Source organism: Melanotaenia boesemani, chromosome 17, assembly GCF_017639745.1.
Source record: "Melanotaenia boesemani isolate fMelBoe1 chromosome 17, fMelBoe1.pri, whole genome shotgun sequence".
Taxonomy (NCBI): domain Eukaryota; kingdom Metazoa; phylum Chordata; class Actinopteri; order Atheriniformes; family Melanotaeniidae; genus Melanotaenia; species Melanotaenia boesemani.
In genome coordinates, this window is record NC_055698.1 from 31,189,226 (window position 1) to 31,207,810 (window position 18,585).

General features: G+C 39.4%; 2 protein-coding genes across 3 annotated transcripts; one reads left to right on the forward strand and one right to left on the reverse strand.

The window, feature by feature from the left end:
• Positions 1–2,716: 2,716 nt before the first annotated feature.
• Positions 2,717–15,359, reverse strand: si:ch1073-513e17.1 (sialin). Of its 2 annotated transcripts, none has more exons than XM_042011952.1 (11): positions 15,206–15,359; positions 12,546–12,639; positions 10,428–10,645; positions 10,104–10,337; positions 9,804–9,978; positions 8,276–8,394; positions 7,673–7,834; positions 6,302–6,434; positions 5,162–5,309; positions 4,849–4,939; positions 2,717–4,403 (listed from the first exon to the last, which is right to left on the reverse strand). In XM_042011952.1, the coding sequence occupies exons 2-11, from the start codon at positions 12,628–12,630 to the stop codon at positions 4,278–4,280; spliced, it is 1,491 nt and encodes a 496-aa protein (XP_041867886.1). In that variant the 5' UTR covers positions 12,631–12,639; positions 15,206–15,359; the 3' UTR covers positions 2,717–4,277. The 2 variants fall into 2 exon arrangements, with proteins under 2 accessions (XP_041867886.1, XP_041867887.1); XM_042011953.1 differs by having other exon boundaries at positions 12,546–12,651; positions 15,206–15,333.
• A 189-nt stretch (positions 15,360–15,548) lies between these two features.
• Positions 15,549–17,822, forward strand: LOC121657040 (MYC binding protein). Its single transcript, XM_042012397.1, has 5 exons — positions 15,549–15,947; positions 16,222–16,294; positions 16,390–16,438; positions 17,511–17,640; positions 17,722–17,822. Exons 1-5 carry the CDS (start codon positions 15,933–15,935, stop codon positions 17,764–17,766), a joined length of 312 nt encoding a protein of 103 aa, XP_041868331.1. The 5' UTR covers positions 15,549–15,932; the 3' UTR covers positions 17,767–17,822.
• Positions 17,823–18,585: the final 763 nt, after the last annotated feature.

The window sequence follows — 18,585 nt, forward strand, 5'->3', positions numbered from 1 at the left end:
TTTACTTTGATCTCTGGCTCAGACCAGCTCTTACAACAGCCTTTTTCAAAGTTTTTGTAATTTTCTTCAACTTGGTTTGGACATTTAAAGCCTATACCAATAAAAATAAACACAAATTTACTCTTGTCTATTAGTAAAGCTTTTTCTAACTTCAAATAATTGAATTCTGAATACAATTAATTTATACATCACTAATGGAACACACTTTTGAACAACAGAAGCAAGATTTATCATCTACTGGTTCTACATTTCTAAATAATGTTTTCAGTGTAAACAAAACCAACCGGTTATTCTGTTGCCAGGGTTGAGGTTTGCTGTATTTACTTGTGGTCAGTGTTATGAGAGTTTACAACTTAAATAAGTTTTTTGTTCACTATGGTGTGTAAAGTTCTCAAAAGTGTAATCAAAAAGTGTCTCACAAGAACCCAAATGATCTAAGCTCAACTTGGCTCTGTTGCATCCAGTATTATTTTACAATAACTTCCATGTGGTACATCATATTCTTCACTTTACAGTTATATTAATAACCAGTGATGGGATTTCAATATGAAACTTGATTTATCAGATCAGGACTGGGACATTTTGTTAACTCAAATAAATTTAAATTGAAAAATATATTTAATATCCAAGTGAACATGTGATGGAAAAAAAACAAACAAACATTTATGCTGTGCTGTTTGCACTATGATAAAAAGAGCACTGCTGTTAGCTACGTAATGCTAACAAAACCTAGCTTGTATTATCACTTAAGAATCATAAGGATTTATGATATATTTTAAAAATAATTTCAATATCTAATACATCGTCTCAACTGAATTATATTTTAGTCGCTGAAGAGATATAAAGGTACAAAAACACAAAACAAACATCTATAACATTTAAAACTAGTACGTCGATGTTATGTTTAGAAAATGTTAACTTTAGCTAGTTATCCAGGTATTTAATCCTAAACGAGTTTGGCTCATAAGTTTGGATAGAACCGCTAGAGCCAACCAAGGTTTAATACATCAGTTTCTATCGTGGGTAAACTAACAAAAAGCCAAACAAAAAGCGTTTTCCCTGCCAGAGAGAGGGGATGTAATAACGTGTAGGTAGACGATAATTCACGTTACACCACGCACACGTTACGTCAAGGGAATTTCATTAACATCCGGGTCATCTGATGCAAGTTCCAGCAGGGCTCTGTAACAGATGGTACACCCTGAGTAAACTGCGACAAACTACAAATACAAAGAACAGCGTGTGTGACAGAAAAAATGTGAAAGTAGTTAAACAAACACACTCATATGACTATTTATGTTAATTCTAAGAATTTATTGATTTTAATTACATAAAACATTTATAAACTTGTCATAAAATGTCAAATGTTCTTAAAATGAAATAAAAACTTCATACGTAGTTGTTTTCACCCCCAAAATATAACTACTTTTTAGATAAAAAAAAAAAAACAACAACTCCAATTTCCATCAACAACATTCAAGGCAGTGTTATAATCACTGATGAAATCAGTTTGATTTCTATTTTAGATTTCTAAAATCCACTGATGCTGCCAGAGTTGTTTTCTTGTGCCATCTAGTGGGTGTACAGACATGCTGTCTGGAGCCTGTAACACAGCTTCCCTGTGGCATGTTGAAAATCTGGTCAAAATTATTATGCTTGTATACACAATATACAAGCAGTTCATTGAAAACAGGACAGACAACCTGTGAGTTTACTGAGATTTATAACATTTGTATCGGAACATAAAAAGTAAACATTTTAGGGTAAAACAAAAACAATTAAATAATCGGGTAAGAAAATTGAGGACACATCCTACAAAGTTACATCCTTGAATATTTAAGGTTAAAGACGAGTAAAACATTTAGAAATGAGTAAAGCTAAACAAGAAGAGAGATGGCTAAGAATAATCAGAAATTCCTCATGAGAGGTGCAGATTCCCACACATCTTTTTACAATAGAAATTAACAAATTCGCACAGCAAAGGTAAACTAATTGCATCCATTTCATCTTCACAATCATAGTGCATTTTGATGTACTGCATAAGTTGGACGAATGATGAAATTTCCTAAATTTTATTTAAAAAAATCAGAATTACACAAACGAACAAAGGCAGCTTGTTGATGGTAAAATTTAAAACATTCATTGTGCAAAAAGTCTGTTACATTAAAAATGTTAAATGTCTGTGGCTGAAAAGCATCAGCTTAAAAACTTAACGTTATATCTTGTTGAATGTAAGGCATTTTGGTAACGTGGACGGTAAGTGCTTCATTTGTCGAGGTGGACAGAAAACATATTGTACACCTAAAACAAAGCAGTTAAAGGCCATAAAAACACTTTAAACTCCTGTGATGTTTGTTCATTAAACATTTGGCCATTTCTGAACAACAAAAACAAAACAAGAACAACAACAATATTTTAAAAACATCTTAGAATTAAAGATGAATTTTGTTCCAAATAAAATAAACAAAGGTAAACATAAGATTGCACATTGATTTGGTTTGGTCTTATATTAGCCACTGTGGGTATTAATCAGGGCAAACCACACAGATCCCATCCATCCATCCATCCATCCATCCATCCATCCATCCATCCATCCATCCACCCATCCATCCATCCATCCATCCACCCATCCATCCATCCACCCATCCATCCATCCATCCATCCATCCATCCATCCATCCATCCATCCATCCATCCATCCATCCACCCATCCACCCATCCATCCATCCATCCATCCACCCATCCACCCATCCATCCATCCTGCTTTGTCCAATTAAGGGTCGCAGGGAAGCTGGAACCACATGAAACATTAAATGTCTTTTTTATTCTTAAAAGGGGCAATAAGTAGAAATTCATCATTTGTAGATGGAAGGAATTACAAACTGGCTATGTGAAGAACTAAAGGTGTAAATTCATCGGGAGTATTCTCTGTGTGTTGATTTACCAGCCGGTCCAGTGTATGTTCATGTACGCTCATGTGAACCGCCTCTCCTCTCTCCTCTCTGAGCCTTCGGCCCTCCCTCCCTATGAAAGGCTACAGCAATGAGTGATGGCAGCACATATTTTTAAATGGTGGAGAGCGGAACAAAACATTTACCTGCAGACAACCAGGATTTATGATTACATCTAAAAAAGAACTACGGTAGTTGGCAGAGTTAGCTCTCCTCCTCAACATGTTCTGCAAAATGGTGATGTTGTTTTGCTCAGTGTGTTTGCATGCTGCACATTCGTTCGCAGACCAGGCGAGTCGGGGGTCAGGGAAGAGGTAGAGGGAAGTGTAGCTCATTGCACTTTGTTGCAGTGAAACGATTTCACTTTTTGCCCCTTTAAAGAAAGTGTGAATGCATTATACCGATCATTTGGATGGATATCTTGTAAAGCTCAGTTTCCCTTTTTGACCATAACAGGCAAAAAAGTTGGAAGGTTTTTGTTTGTTGGTGGAAACGTTTGCAGCACACGGTCAGCCAACACTAACGTGCTCAGAAAGCACCATTAAACACATATAATTAAAATGCAGCAGAATATAATCTGCTAATTTTGCAATAAATTAGATTTTGAAGTAGTAAAACTACTCTCTAATGTTTAAAGTCTTTTTTTGTGTTATTTAATAAAAATAAAAATTACAGATAAAAACAAAGCAGAAACTGTAACAATGATAAAAATGCTATTTTTTGGTCAAAATGATTTGTTTGTGGAGTTCACAGCAAATGCGGTAGATATTGTCAAAGAGGTAGAACTCTTAACACACTTCTCTAAAAATCAGCTGTGTTGTAATGTCATTTTTCTGCTTGGTTAGTATGTGCGAGGTAGACCTGCTCGTCGTCTTCATGCCCACACAGTGACTGGAAATGATTTACAAACATGTGAAACTTGTTTCATGTGTTCACATCAATCTGTAGATGCATGAAATTCACTTTGCATGAATTTCAGTGGTCAAAGTATTTATATTCGTATAACATCTTATTACTTTTACGTGAATTTGACATACATTTCCAGTTAGAAATTCATTTGAATATTGCTCTGTATTTTTCTGGATGTGACTGCACAACATAAATACATATTTGTGCACATCTATACTTCTTGTTCTTATTTATTATTTATTGTCACAGGTCTGGTGTGGTAGACACACCACTGTGTAAAATCTGATCCACAAATGCAAAAATGTTTACGGAGCAAGTTTAACATGTTTGAAAATCCTGTTTGTTTACATATTATGTAGTTGCAAATAGAAAATATCCTAAGATTGCCTCGTGCCGTTACAAATAATTAAGTGCAAGATTAACTTTCATACGTGACGGCCCACGGTTGGACCTTCCCGCTGCCAAATATGGTGTAGAAGAGGGCGCCACCGGTGTTAATCCCAGCGGCGACCCAGAACACCTTCCTCCAGCCTGCCAGGGTGTGCTGCCGACCACAGAAGAAGATGCATCAGCAGGGTATTAATGTCACAATCAGCATGCACCAGTTTCCTGTAATTCATCTTCTCTGTGTGGAATTCAGCTTTTATACATGTCAGATATGGAGTTTAAGTGACAACGTCTGACTTGAACTGTTTTCATTCAAAGATAATCAACTCTGATTTTCAACAAAACATAAAAAGACAACAAAGTAAATATTTGAACTACAGAAATCTGTAAGAGATAAAGTCCAGTCTGCTGCTTGTGTGCGAGCCTCAAACTTTATTTACAAAGCACCTTTCAGGTCCAGCTCTACTCAGGTGCTGAAAGTGACAGAGACCAGGAGAAAACCCAGCTCAAGACACAAATAAAAGAAATTAATAAAATGATCGGAAATGTTACTAAAATAAAGAAGACGACATCGAAGCAATTGTTTATTCTTAGCGACTCACGTCTTCGGTGAAGTATCCGGTCACGATTGGCGCCACGACGCCTGGAACCGTCCCGAACGTGTTGGTGATTCCCAGAAGGAATCCTGCATACCTGCCGGGAAGAGGAAGACAAGTTCAGGACTCCTAGAAAAATCATCCAAACAGTTGAAATGTTTTTTATTTGATATGAAAGAAAGCTTTTTGTTAGACTGTCTCTGCTGGGTTCCGCTGCACAGAACAAGTGGCATCTACTGGAAGTCACAAAAGTTAGACTACTTTCTAAACTAGATAGTTAAATAAATGAATGATTAAAGCGTCTCCATGTGGCACCCACCGAGGAGCGATGTCTATCTGGTTGATGTAGACTCCGGGGGCGCTGGTCCCTCCTAAGCTGCTGGAGAGTGTGAGGAAGGTGACGGTGAGGATGTGGTCGCAGCCGGCGTAACTGACAGCTGTGAGGAAAACCGCCTGCAGCAGCAGACCTGCAGAGATACCAGCCAGGTGTTGATATCTGGCTTTAGGACCGAGTGAAACAGTAAAACAGGACTGGAACAATCTGGGTTTATTTAACAAGTTCACTGAGTAAACTGATGCTGCACCATAACAGGAAAACGTGAGACATGTTGTCATTGTTAAATATAGTGATAACATGACTTGCATTTATAAACAAATAAGCTGGGTGTTTTAATGGAGGGCTGCATTCCACTCATGCTCTAAGTGGAATGCAGCCCTTTTAAGAGCTCTGTATATTGTGCAGATTTTAGAGTAGATGAACCAATAAAAACCATGTGAGGGAAGCATTTCTCCAGTGATACTGCAGCAGGTCTGGCTCATGAGAAACTTATTCCACATAAAGAAAGTAAAGAACACACAGTTCCGGGTGAACATGAAGAAAGGTGTAGATGTGCATCTTCTCAGGGAACATGAGCCACAGTGCTGGAATCTCAAAGAAAAGATATTTGTCTTATTTTTGTTTACAGAAGTTTCATAACTTCCAGCCCACTTTATTTATATAGCACGATATAATAAAAACACATGGTACACAAAAAACATAAAGGTTGTCGTTATAGACACACAAACATATTCCACACAGAGATTCTGCCTTTTAAAAGACTTGAAAAGACTTAAATATATCTAAAATACACTAAAAGAAATTTAAAAAACTATAAGACACAAAAAAACCCTAAAAGACACTAAAATAAATCAGAAGGCTAAAACACATTAAAAGGCAAACAAAGACCACGTAGTTCTCATGCTGTGCTAGAAGCCGAGGAATAAAAAAGTGTTTAAGATGTGAGTTAAAGTGTCCAGAGTGGGGGCCAGTTTGACTGGGAGGGAGCTCGTTCCACAGTTTGAGTACCAATACTGGAAAAAGCTCGCTCACCCCTGGTTTTCAGTCTGGATCAAGGAACAAGAAGGAGGAGCTGAACTATAGACCTCAGTGTCTGAACTTCTCCAGAACTTGCTCTCTTACCGGTCAGTGTGAAGATCTTGCGTACGACAGTGACGCTGAACACGTTCCTCTCGATGAGGAAGTCTGCGACGACACCCGACAGCAGGGCCGCTGCTACACTGCCGAGGTACGGCACAGCGGACAGGAAGCCATTCTGACGTGGAAATGCAAAGAAGCGTCTGTTATCTTCCTGATGGAGGAGGACTGTGCGTCCTCCATTATTATTACTGTTACAAAGTGAGACAAGAAGATTCTGGTCATGTCTGGACGCTCGGTGAGGATGGAGCTCTGAGTTTACGTGTGTTTCCACAAACGACTCAAGACAAGATTGAAAAGAAGAATCACAACTACAAAGTATCTGAGAATCAAAGTGCCAGTGAAATAGCGTGATCCCTACGCTCTCTCGTACGGTAACAACATCATGGATTTTAAATAGCAACGTGCATCCACATTTACATTTGCATGGCAGTAAAAGCTGTACCAACATAAAGACCACGCAGCTGAAGACACCGTGTTTCACTGCAGCCCCCAAAACCAGTTTCTATTAACTTAAGGTGGAGCAAAAAACAGGTTTAAAATTTATCCTATATTCTTTAAATAACAGTTAAACTAGGAGGGGAGAAAAGGTGTGAATCAGGAGGACATTAACAAGCTGAGCTATTATTACTGACATCTAGTGGTTACGTTGGACATAGAAACCAACTTAACCATCATCAACACACCTGAGTTAAACCCAGAACCACATGACCTCACAGACCGATCTGATAGAGGTCATCAGTGGAAAACAACGTGTAGGGATAAAATATTCCTCTACTGGTCTATGAGCCACAACCCACGGTGGAAGAGGCCTTTCGAGTGTAAAAATACTCATTATAGACTCACTAAATCAACACGTCTTTAAAAAGTGTCTACATTGAGTTGAACTCCCTCTTTACTGCATTTTAACCATATTTGGCCAATATGTCCTAAACACTGACAACAAAGAAGGAACAGAAACATCCTCAGTAGTGCTGTTTGGGTTTGCCTCATGACTGAACTTCACCTGTGAGGATGGAGGAAGAGGAGGCTGGCAACAGATTCTGCCAGAGGAGGACAAACTTTGCAGTTTATGCCTTTATAGGCAGAAAAAAAATGCTGATCTGGAGCAAATCTCCCCAAAAAATGACTGTACTTCCGCAAGAAGCATGAAAAAAAAATGCAACACAACTGCCTAGATTTTTTATAAAAAATATAAAACTAAGGAGAGCGGGCAACAGTGAAACTGATCCTGTGTGGTCTTCTTTTTGTCATCCTGTCAGCAGTATTCAGATTACATTTACTTTACTCTCATTACACAGTAATGTGTGTAATGATGATTTAAAAAGCTGAAGCAGAGATGAATGAAAACCTCACCGACTGCAGGTCGAAGTGCAGGATGTTGCTCATGTAGGTGGGCAGGGAGGTGAGCAGAGTGTAAAAGGCCCAGTTGGAGCACATCTGGGTGATGATGATGGCCCACAGGGGGACAGAACACAGCATCGGCAGCAGAGGCACATTCCAGCCGTGACCTGTACCCTGAAAAGATCACATTATGAACCTTTTAAGGGGTTAATTGTAAGAAAAACAAGCTGCTCTGTTTAACCGGTATTATTCAGATATTTGGATGTGAAAACAAACCGAAATGAAAGGACATTTGAAGTGCTGAAAGAGCAGCACAAGAGACAAACGTAATGGAAAGAGGAAGTCTGATAAGGGAAGTGAAGAGAAAGAATCCACAACATGCAGAAAATTCTCCAACAAGTTGGTTTCAGAGTTGTTTTTAGGATATAACACTGTCGAACTCCATAAATCATCTTTCTGAGAACCTCAGCTTTTTTTTTTTATTTCAGTGTTCAGATAAAAGATGGAAAACTGTTCTACGATTCATAAACAAGCAGCTGTGATAACGTAGAAAACACAGAGCAACACACTGAAGCAGAAAATCAGCAAGAACATCTGATAACGTTTGATGATCACCTGAGGTCCGATGGAGTTTACGATGTAATCTCTCTCCTCTTCGCTGATCCGACGATGAGTGCGAGGGTCATCAGAAACCAGCAGGAACCAGAGGACTGCCCAGAAGCAACCAGCGCCCCCTGAAAGGGGACAGGAATTGTTAGAAGATGGTAATCTGTTAAAAATGGTGTAAATCTGCCATGGAAAGGCAGATTTTTATAGCAAAAAGCAGTAAAAAAAATCCTGAGCCTCAACATTTTTAAGCTGCTCCTCGAGGGTCGCAGCTACCGTGTAAGTGAACTGAAATTTCAGCACAGTATGATCGCACAGAGCACCTTTATCCACAATAACCTCCTGTTGAATCCACGACTATTTCTATATTAAAAACGTTTTCTTTTTCTAAACTGATTACAGGCAAAGATTTACCCAATTTTAAAATGTGCAAGAGATTATTCTAAAAATGAGCGTGTTAACGTCTGAGCTGTCCTTCGGCAGAGCCTGACCCGTGGTTATGCTACAGCAGTATAAAAAAAGATGGTAAAAGTAAAATTCCACGTCACTACAGTATGGTCCTGACACTTGTAATGCTTTTAATATCCAAAATAAAGTTTTCTAAGTTGTCATTGACAGAGTGAATATGCGACCCTGTGCTGGAGCGCCCATGTTAATTATCTGTGCTGCAAACGGCTCAAAGGCTTCATTTCTTACACAGACTCAGGCTGTTTGGGCTCATGCTCACTTTCTATCACGCTGTTCAAAGTAGCGTCATCAGATACGGTACGGCTGCAGGGCTCACTAAGAGATCAGACTAAACCTAGATTCACACATACAGTGAAAAACAGCAATGAAAGTAACCAGTAATAATCAGTAACCAGTAGCTGTTCTGTACTGGGAGGCCTCAGTGCAGTCAATCCAGCAACGGATGCAAGCTGACGTCAGATGGAGGAACATCCATCACCGATCAATACAGCCGTGTCTACATCACGACTGGAGCAGCAGTGATAATCTTCTACATGTTGTTCTACATCAACACTGAAAACATCATCAGCTGTTTGTTTTTCCAAATTTAACATCTGATAATCACTTAAGTTGTAATAATCAGCTAATTATTTACTAAAATAGAGGCCTTAAAAAGGATTTTAAAAAAAAAAAAAAATCACATGTGTGCCCCCCCTGTTCCTGGTCAGTGCCCCTGCCTGACCTGCGTATAAATCCTTTCCATCACCTGTCAACCATCTGGTTAGAGAAGGTCCGGCTCTGATTTGTATTTTAGAACTTGTTCATAATTTACCTTCACCTCATTCATGGCTCCTAAAAGGTAAACCTGACAATCCAGCATCTGCACAGCACCAATGATTTGGAGAAAATCTTGACACTTGCTAGAATCTGAACCTGATCCATCTGCTGTATTATGACCAGCAGATTTCACAGCTGTGATACCAACAAACCTCGGCTAATAATGAAAATAATATAAAATAAATGCAAACAAAAGGTTGTCTGATTGAAACAGGCTACCATGTCTGTGTCTCTGAGCATTTCCTTCACTTACCACACAAGTAGAAGACAGCGGGCCAGCCCAGCTTCTGGCAGATGAAGCCGGTGAGCGGCAGGGCCACAAAGGCCCCAAAGTTGGCCCCAGACCCTGACAGGGTCATCAGGCGAGAACGCTCCAGAGGAGGAGCCCACCGAGCCCACATCGCCATCATGGCTGGAAAGGTCACACCCTGCAGAGACATGCACATGTCAAATCAGATAAAAATTACACTAAATGCACTGAAAATCCTCTGAACTACATTCATTAGATCACTAGAGAAAAAATAAAAAGAGTCCAGTTTGTTTGCGCCATTACCTCCCCAACGCCTTCCAAGGCTCGCAGTGCAAACAACCAGTACGACCCCCACTTGGCAGCCAGAGGGGTGAGGAGGGTTAGGGCAGCTGTGCCCAACACACCCAGGCCGAGGAAGATTTTCCCCCCGTAGTGACCAGCGAGGTAGCCCCCTGGGATCTGCGTGCAGAGGTAGCCGAAGAAGAAGGCTCCAAGCAGCCAGCCCTGAGTCTCTGAATCCCAGGGGTACTGAGGGGTCTGGGGGCAAGAGGACGAAGAGAGGTGGCATCAAAACACGTGAAACACACAAGTCCACATGTACAGCTGCTGTGAGTTTGAAGAGTTTACCCCCTCTGGTTGCTGCAGAGCTTCGCTGGTGTTTTCTGGCCTCGCCGGCAGCGGGCAGGCGTGGGCCACAGAGCTGTTATCTACGATTTCAGGATCGGTGCTGTTTACCATGGCTACCATAGCAATGCTGAGGTTAACCCGGAGACCGTAGACCACAGAGAAGCCGAGGAACATGAGCATGGCGAGGTTGAGGCGAGCAGAACAGCACTGAGGAGGAACTGAAAGGAAGATACTCACATGAGAACGTTTTAGTGTTTGTTTCTAAACTTTCACACATACAGTTTGCTCTGCAGCAGATGCAGCTGCCATCAAGTTCATTTAATAATTCTGGATTTAATAAATTAATATTTTTTGTTAGTTAAAAGAAACATTTTTTTATTCATGCAATGAGCTGCTTAATGTGTATGGTGCAACCACAGTTTGGTGCTGTTGGGGTCAGGACATTTGTTTATTGTTGCTCAGTATGCACCGGCATGATACCAGAATTCAGAGAAGACGTTTGCAGCAGTGCTTGAATTACACCGGGGCTTTCGGGGGGCCCTTGTTTTGGATGTGCCTTATGACTCTGCAAGTCATGTGTATGACACACATATAAGTGCACGTAACATGGTCAACAACATGGTCACTGCCAAAAAAAACAGCTGCTCCCGCTGTATGCCATTTGCTTAATCAGAAACAGGGACGGTACGTTCTTTTAACAACAACAAAAAGAAGGATTTTAGGTGGTTGTTTGGACGCTCACAGCACACAACAAACAACGGACCCCCTGCGTCGTTTCGAAGGCTTAACTATTTAAGTTAAATAAACACACAGCATCAAAAAAACAATGCTTTTCTTTTTCAGAAACTTATTGGAACTTAATGGAAAAATTAAATGAAACCTGAAATTTGACTACTTTTAGGGAAACCCTTTAAGACTGTCAGCTCCCCTTAGCTCCCCCCGTAATTCGAACCCGGGTTTGCTGTAACATGATGTGACTGAAGTAAACTCACCCAGCGGGATGATTTTCGTTGAACCCCCAACATGTTTTCTAAGGGATGAACGTACGCCTGTGTGTGAGTGATGGGTCTCTGCTTGTGCTGCTTTTTAATGGTGCTTAATTTGTACGCTTTAATAAGCCAATAAGGCATGCAAACCTATGCTTACTCCTTTACCAGTTAATGTACTTGCTAACATGTTAGCCGAGCTAACTGGTAAGTTAGGGGTGGCATGGCTCAGTGGGTAGAGTGGCCGTTCTGTGGCCCAAGGGGTGCCGGTTCAATCCCCAGCCAGTGAGCTCATTTTGAGGTGTCCTTCAGCAAGACACCGAAGATGGCTCCTGATGGGTTGTGGTTGAGTGCCGTGCTTGAATGTATAATGGACACACAAAATAAAAGCGCTATATAAATCTAATCCATTATTTATTATTATTATTAAATGATACAAGGTCCATCAGTGTTTGTGTAGTTGAAATATGTTTATTTTCTATGAGAATATTTGCATTAACACAGCTTTCATGGCATGGTTGACAGGAAGTGTGTGTGTGAACAAATGCTATAAAAGAACACCTTGTGTCCATGTTACAGCAGAGATGGACAAAGTCGATCCTCAAGGGTCGCTGTCCTGCAGGTTTTGGACTTTAATGAGCCATTCAGTTCAGTCAGGTGTGTTAAAATGTGGAAACATCTAAAACATGCATGGCAGGGGGACCTGATAACCTGGATGTGACAACGCACATGGACCAGACCTCATATGGAGTTTACACTGTACAGCGGCAATAAAATGTTGCCGAGACAAATACAAATTCTCTGTACAATCACGTAAAAACAGTTTATGTGCACCTGATTTACCTAAATGATGCCATGAAAATATGAGGGCTGAAAAGTGCAGCAAATAAAATGTTTTGTTTTTTTGTTTTATTTCAGCAACATGTGATTTAGCTCTACCTGCAGCCACCTGATCACAAAGATCATCAAGGTTTTACATAACAGGTCATCTTGACACGGTAAAGATAAACAACAGAATGAAAAAGCATCAGTGGAAACACAGACATCATTAACTGATTCATGAGCTGCACATTTAACCAACGTTTCAATATTTCAAGGCACACTGGAGTTGAAGTTTGCGGAGGTAACTCACCTGCACCGCTCTTGATGAGAGGCTCGCTGTCCTCGCTCTCGTCTGAGGGGCCCGTGTTGATGGAGTAGCCATCTGGCGGCGACATGATCGTGGTCTAACAAAGAAACTTTAGTCATGAAAAAGCACATGTAAACAATGATACACAAAACAAAGAGGATGTGAGACGATCACATGACCGAGAGCGCCACAAGTTCTGGATTATTTCTAAAACCCTGCAGGTTTTTACAGAAATATTTCAACTTCCTTCCTCCCCATCTTCACAAAGGTCACTGTTGTTCAGATCAACATGAAGGTAATAGCTGGTTTTGTCATTGTGGCTTAAACCCTTATTGTTATCATCAGTCTGGCCTTGTAATTAATTCTAAAAATAAACACTTCTAGTAGAAAAACATTTCAAACTTTCCCTCCACCGTTAATGAAGCAGCCTCATTGGTTAGAACCAACAGTTATGCATAAACGGAGAGAAAAAGAACAAATGCTTGAGCTGAAACCAGCCTGGCATCTTTGTCAAAGAAGTGATTCAATAAATGAATTAGTTACCAAAACAGCTGCAAATTTTCCACAAAAAATAATGATTTCACTAAATGAAAACACTTCTTTCAGTAATGTACTGAGTTAGTTCCTCATTCGTCTGACTTCCAGATTAACGGGGAGTGTCGTGTACAAGAAGGAAGCAAATGAAAAAGAAAAACAAAAAGCTGATTGTTTAAACTCATGATCCTCTAATCTGTCTGTGTAAAAATGCTCTACTTGTAGTTTCAGAGACCTTTCCTTCTAACATCTCTGAAGAGCCTGGAGTTTTTCTGACAAAAGTCTGCTGCATATACAGAACACATCAACCCAAGCTGGGATTTTTAAAGCCCCTTTCAATCTCCATCCTGGAGTTCATCCATCTGTGGGTTATACTGGCTTCATCCAGTGCAGGGGTGAGATGCAGGGTACACCCTGAACAGGTCACCAGGCTGCTTTCCATGATGAGAGTTACACCGAAACAAGGAGAAAAAGCTTTTAGTTTTCCTGCTCCTAAAACAACCGGAAAACCTGAACTCTGATCCAAACACTAGTTATTTTAAATCTGATCTGGAAACTCTTATTTGTCACAGCTTTGAATTCAGGTAGAGTTTTAGTTTTCATCGTGTTGTCTCACATCTGTACGCTGAAAATCATGGTGATGATGATGATGAAGCTATGCATTTCCTTTTGACATCTGTTTGTAACATATGTGCCGCATCCTTTTATTGTTGTTGTTTGTCTATTTTAGTCCTATTTCATTTCCCTGATTATTTTTATTTTGTTTTAATTCTCCTTTTAAATGCTTATTTTGCAACCTGCTATAAAGTTTTTAATGTTTTATCTAACACACTCCGAGTTGTCTTATATGTGAAATTTGCTATACAAATAAACCTGCTTTGTCCTGTCTTGCCTCATCACGTGCATCTGCTGCTCAAGCTGGGCTGCCTGATGAATGAAAGACGAAGATACAGATAATCTGCTCTTTAACTCTTAGAAGCCTTGAGATCTGCCTGAGGAAACAATAAACTAAATCAATGCCCTTTATTATAAAAAAGCCCCTTAAAACACATTTTTATAGGTTTTAAGAAAATGTTCTCCTTTCATCCCCATGTGTTTTTATTGCAATGTATTTTTGCTACTCAAGTATTTTGGGGTTATCATTTTGAGAAATTTAATTCAGCTAAAAAGAAAAACAACAAATACTGATGTTATTAAATGTGATTACATTTAAGAAAGTGTAACTTATTTATGGGCTAAAATGAAAAACAATTAAAAATATTGATAAATCCAACAGTATTTTTTTATTTAAAAGATCCTTTTTAAAAGTGTATTCAGTTAATTGTTGTGTAAGATTAAGAAAAATAAAACTTGTCTACTTTAAACTAGTTTATTATTTTTACGTGGGGACGGGGGTGGGAGGGGTGATAATTGGAATAAAACATTTACCAATTTTGTTTTTTAAAACGATTTTTGGTCATGATTGAACGTTTACTTGGTAAAAGTGCTGATTAGCTGTAACAAAGCCAAACATTCAGCATGTCTTTCATTTCCTCTGTCCTATCAGTCCATCTGGCAGCTGTGTGATTAAAAACAAAATCTATTTGCTTTTCTATGTGACACATACACATATGTACATGTATGTGGATGATTCATCATGAGATCCTAAGAACCCAGCTCAATTCTCCAGAACAATCAATGCATTATCAGCCTGCCTGTTTACGCTTCCACTGCTTCACATTTTAGGTGACGACAAATCTAAAGTTTTACAAAGTGAAAGAAAACTCAGGGATTTAACCTATTACCTATTACCTACCTATTAAAATGTTGTTATGATATAACATGTATAGGATACAATAAAGTGACCAAAATAACTAAATATATATATATATATGACTAAGTCCCACAGTATACAATAAAATTAAATTTAAGAGAATGAGCAGTGTATCAACCTCCAGGACATGCAAGTATATTAAAAAGAAAAAAAAGGAAAAACTTCTAACATCACATCTAATATCGTAACTAAAGCAAACAAAAACACTCCCAACCCAGTCAGTGCCATTCTGAAAACGCAGCTAGTACGACAATTTCTATATAACTTATATGTAACTGTTGACCAACTCATAGATCATTTCATGAATACAACTTACCTTTGAACAATCTAAGACGAAATAGCTGATAAAGTTCTACAGAACTAAAGATACACAAAGCTTCATCTTCTGCCGGTGAGACAACACTAACCCCGAGCTGGGGCTTTTTTTAACACTACAAAACAGACCTATGAGCAGAAAATGTACTGGAGAGTTGAAGGAACACCGATCTGTAAATGGTTGCGCTAGCCACGCCTTGTTGTGAAATATCCAGTGAATGTGGTGCGGATGATTTACATATCGACATCAAGTTTGCGACGATAAGCACGTGACAAACAGTTGGCCCCACCTTCTACCGTGTTGGGTGGCAGTTTGGACCGAACACATATGCTGTTCTATATGTTGTTCAGATGTGAACACGTGTGTCTGTGCATATATTTATATATAAAATTGAAAACTGGCAACACGTCTTTGGCTGAATAGTGGCTCTTACAGGGTTACGGAAATAGGGTTGCAGGGTTACAGGAAACGAATTTATGCGATAAAAAAAGTGCAATAATCCACCGGCATTGTTTTATGTAATTTTGATGGATTAAATTTTATGTATCCATGTATTCCTTAATTACATTTGAAAAAAATATCTTAATTTCCGCATTTACGTGTCACTATGGCAACAGTCTATCTGTTTGTAGGCGGAAGTGAGCGCAGAGCTAGCAGCCGTTAGCCGAGTTACCAAACCTGTAAGGTATTTCATACACTTATAAATTACACGGAAGTAATCGCATCGATGGCCACACACAGAGTGAGTATTCTCATGTATGCAATTTTATGTTTTAGTAGTACATTTCAACATGTTAACTTTAAGTAAATATTTGAGCTCATGCTTATGTAGCATTTGCTAACTACTAAGCATAATGTGTAAGCTCGCTTGTTGGGATAGTGTTTGACAGTGAACTCATCACAAGCTTTGTTACCCTTGTGTTCAGTGGTATTGAAAATGTTCTTTATCCACTTTGTCTGTTTATCTTACTGGTGAATGAAACGTATAGTGCTAACTCGGCTTTGTCATGTTTCAGGCCCCAGAATCAAAGCGAGAGCAGTTTAGAAGATACCTGGAGAAATCTGGTGTTATTGAAACTTTAACAAGTGGTACGTTGGCAGGAAATCCAAACACGTTCTGTCAGTTAAAGAAACGTTTGTGGTTTTCACTGCTGTACTGTTTGATAAACGTTTCTGTTTTGTAGTTTTAGTGACACTTTATGAAGAACCTGAGAAGCCCAACAATGCACTTGAGTATCCTTTTCATGTTTATGCAGTGTTGACTTTTGATTGCAGACAGTTTTGTCTTATAAACACGATTTAATTTCTTAAAATGCATAAATTTTTGTATTTCAGGCATGAAACGCATTAAAAATTCAATTTATGTGTAGAAATTAGGACAAAGTTTAGGTGTAGAAATTAGGACAAAGAAAATATTTCAAACAGGAGATTGTAAACATGCTTTTGAGAGGTAGTTTCTTTGAAGAGAAAACAGAAGCAGAGGATTACTAGTTTTTCTTTAAATGTGTGGAAGGTCACAGTGTTTTTTTTTCTTTTTTTAAAAAAAAATCAAAGAATACCACATGTTTTTGTTTGTTTGTTTGTTTTTTTAAGAAAAAAAAAATCGATCCACCGACTGTACTTCTCTTCATCCTGAGCTACCTATAAGTCTGCAGGTGCTGCCTTCACTAAGGAGCTGCTGTAAACTCAGAAAAGGAAAAGTATTTATGTCCAGAGTGCTTGAGAAGTCTACAGGATGATGTAAAAAGTATTTTCAGATGGCTCTTTTCTAACTTTTAAATGTGTTTAAGAAATTGTATTTCAACAGGAACTGTGCAGGTGTAGTTAAGGAAAAATGTCAGAAAATGCACCTGCAGAGTTTTTTTTCCTACTGAGCAGCCATATTTTTACAACTATTACCTCCATCCATCCATTCATCCATGCCTTTTGGAAATAAGTCCAGTGGAATGGGGATTAAGACCTTGACAGATCTGACAAACTTTAACCTTTCTGGACCTTCAAAACCTTTGTATTGTAAGTGTAGGGGAAATAGATTCAGTTAAATGGCAGCAAATTTGGGATGAAAACAGAAAAGATGAGAAAAAGGATGGTATCTCAAACTCACCTCAAAATTTACCTCAAAAGGAGGGAAAAAGGAGTTTACTTTCAGGTTTTCAGGTAAATATGATGTCTGTGTTCAGCCTAAAAATAGAAAAACTATAAGATTTGTTTCTGGAAGAATTAAAGAAAATCCTACAAACAAGAACTGTAAAATGAGATGTTAGTGCAGACTGAGAGCACACAGTGACCTTAACCAGCACCACAGCTTCATAAAGCTCCATCTCGGGGTGGTGGATCCGGAGCAAGCAGATGCCGAGGCTCTCCGCATGGAGCTGGCCGACCTACAGGAGAAATGCAACCAGCTCATGGAGGAAAACAAAGAGCTAAAGAACAAGGTGAGATGCTGCTGCCTGATGGTCAAACATCGCTACGAGTATCACAGAAACCACTAACTTCCCTCTCATCTCACCTCGCAGCTGATGCAGTACGAGTCATCGTCTGAAGAGGGAGCAGGAGTGTAGAAGGCTGTGGAGTTTCTTTTTAGAAAAAAAAACAAAATAAAAACTGTGAAACACTTGCTCGTTTGTATAGGATGCAAATGTTTATTGCATAATAGTGGATGTGTACAGTGAACAAAAAAATCACTGTTAATTTTTGTTTTATAACAGCTTTGGTCATGAATAGGTTTTTCAACATGATTGTCTTGATGACTTCAGCTGTTTCCAGAAGAAAAAGGTTCTGCTTGAATTCAAAAACATTGTTCAAAAGTCTTGAGCTACCCTTCATTTCATCATATTTTACCAGGAAAAGAAGAAATATGTGCAGCAACTTACTGAAATGTGCACACATGAATGTAAATGCAATATATGAAAACAGTCGCCCCAATTCTAAGGAGTTTGAAAGTGAATACAGTTCTCCAGGACCCTTGAAGGACTTTCCAAAGCTCTTCTTTAGATGTTTCTGCCTTTTGATCTGTTCTCTGCCCACAAGAATCCACACTGCTTCAGTAACGTTGATGTCCAGTTCTGGGGAGGATTCATCCCTCCATCAGACCGCTGAGGTCCGGTTCTGGGGAGGATTCATCCCTCCATCAGACCGCTGAGGTCCGGTTCTGGGGAGGATTCATCCCTCCATCAGACCGCTGAGGTCCGGTTCTGGGGAGGATTCATCCCTCCATCAGACCCGCTGAGGTCTGGTTCTGGGGAGGATTCATCCCTCCATCAGACCCGCTGAGGTCTGGTTCTGGGGAGGATTCATCCCTCCATCAGACTGCTGAGGTCTGGTTCTGGGGAGGATTCATCCCTCCATCAGACCCGTTGTGGTCTGGTTCTGGGGAGGAT

Coding starts and splice junctions, on each gene's coding strand:
- LOC121657040 (XM_042012397.1), top strand. Junction 16,295..16,389: donor TATTGAAACTTTAACAAGTG/GTACGTTGGCAG, acceptor TCTGTTTTGTAG/TTTTAGTGACACTTTATGAA. Junction 17,641..17,721: donor ACAAAGAGCTAAAGAACAAG/GTGAGATGCTGC, acceptor CTCACCTCGCAG/CTGATGCAGTACGAGTCATC.
- si:ch1073-513e17.1 (XM_042011952.1), bottom strand. CDS start 12,630: ATGTCGCCGCCAGATGGCTACTCCATCAACACGGGCCCCTCAGACGAG. Junction 10,646..12,545: donor TCTCATCAAGAGCGGTGCAG/GTGAGTTACCTC, acceptor TCTTCCTTTCAG/TTCCTCCTCAGTGCTGTTCT. Junction 4,940..5,161: donor CAGATAGACATCGCTCCTCG/GTGGGTGCCACA, acceptor TCTTCCCGGCAG/GTATGCAGGATTCCTTCTGG.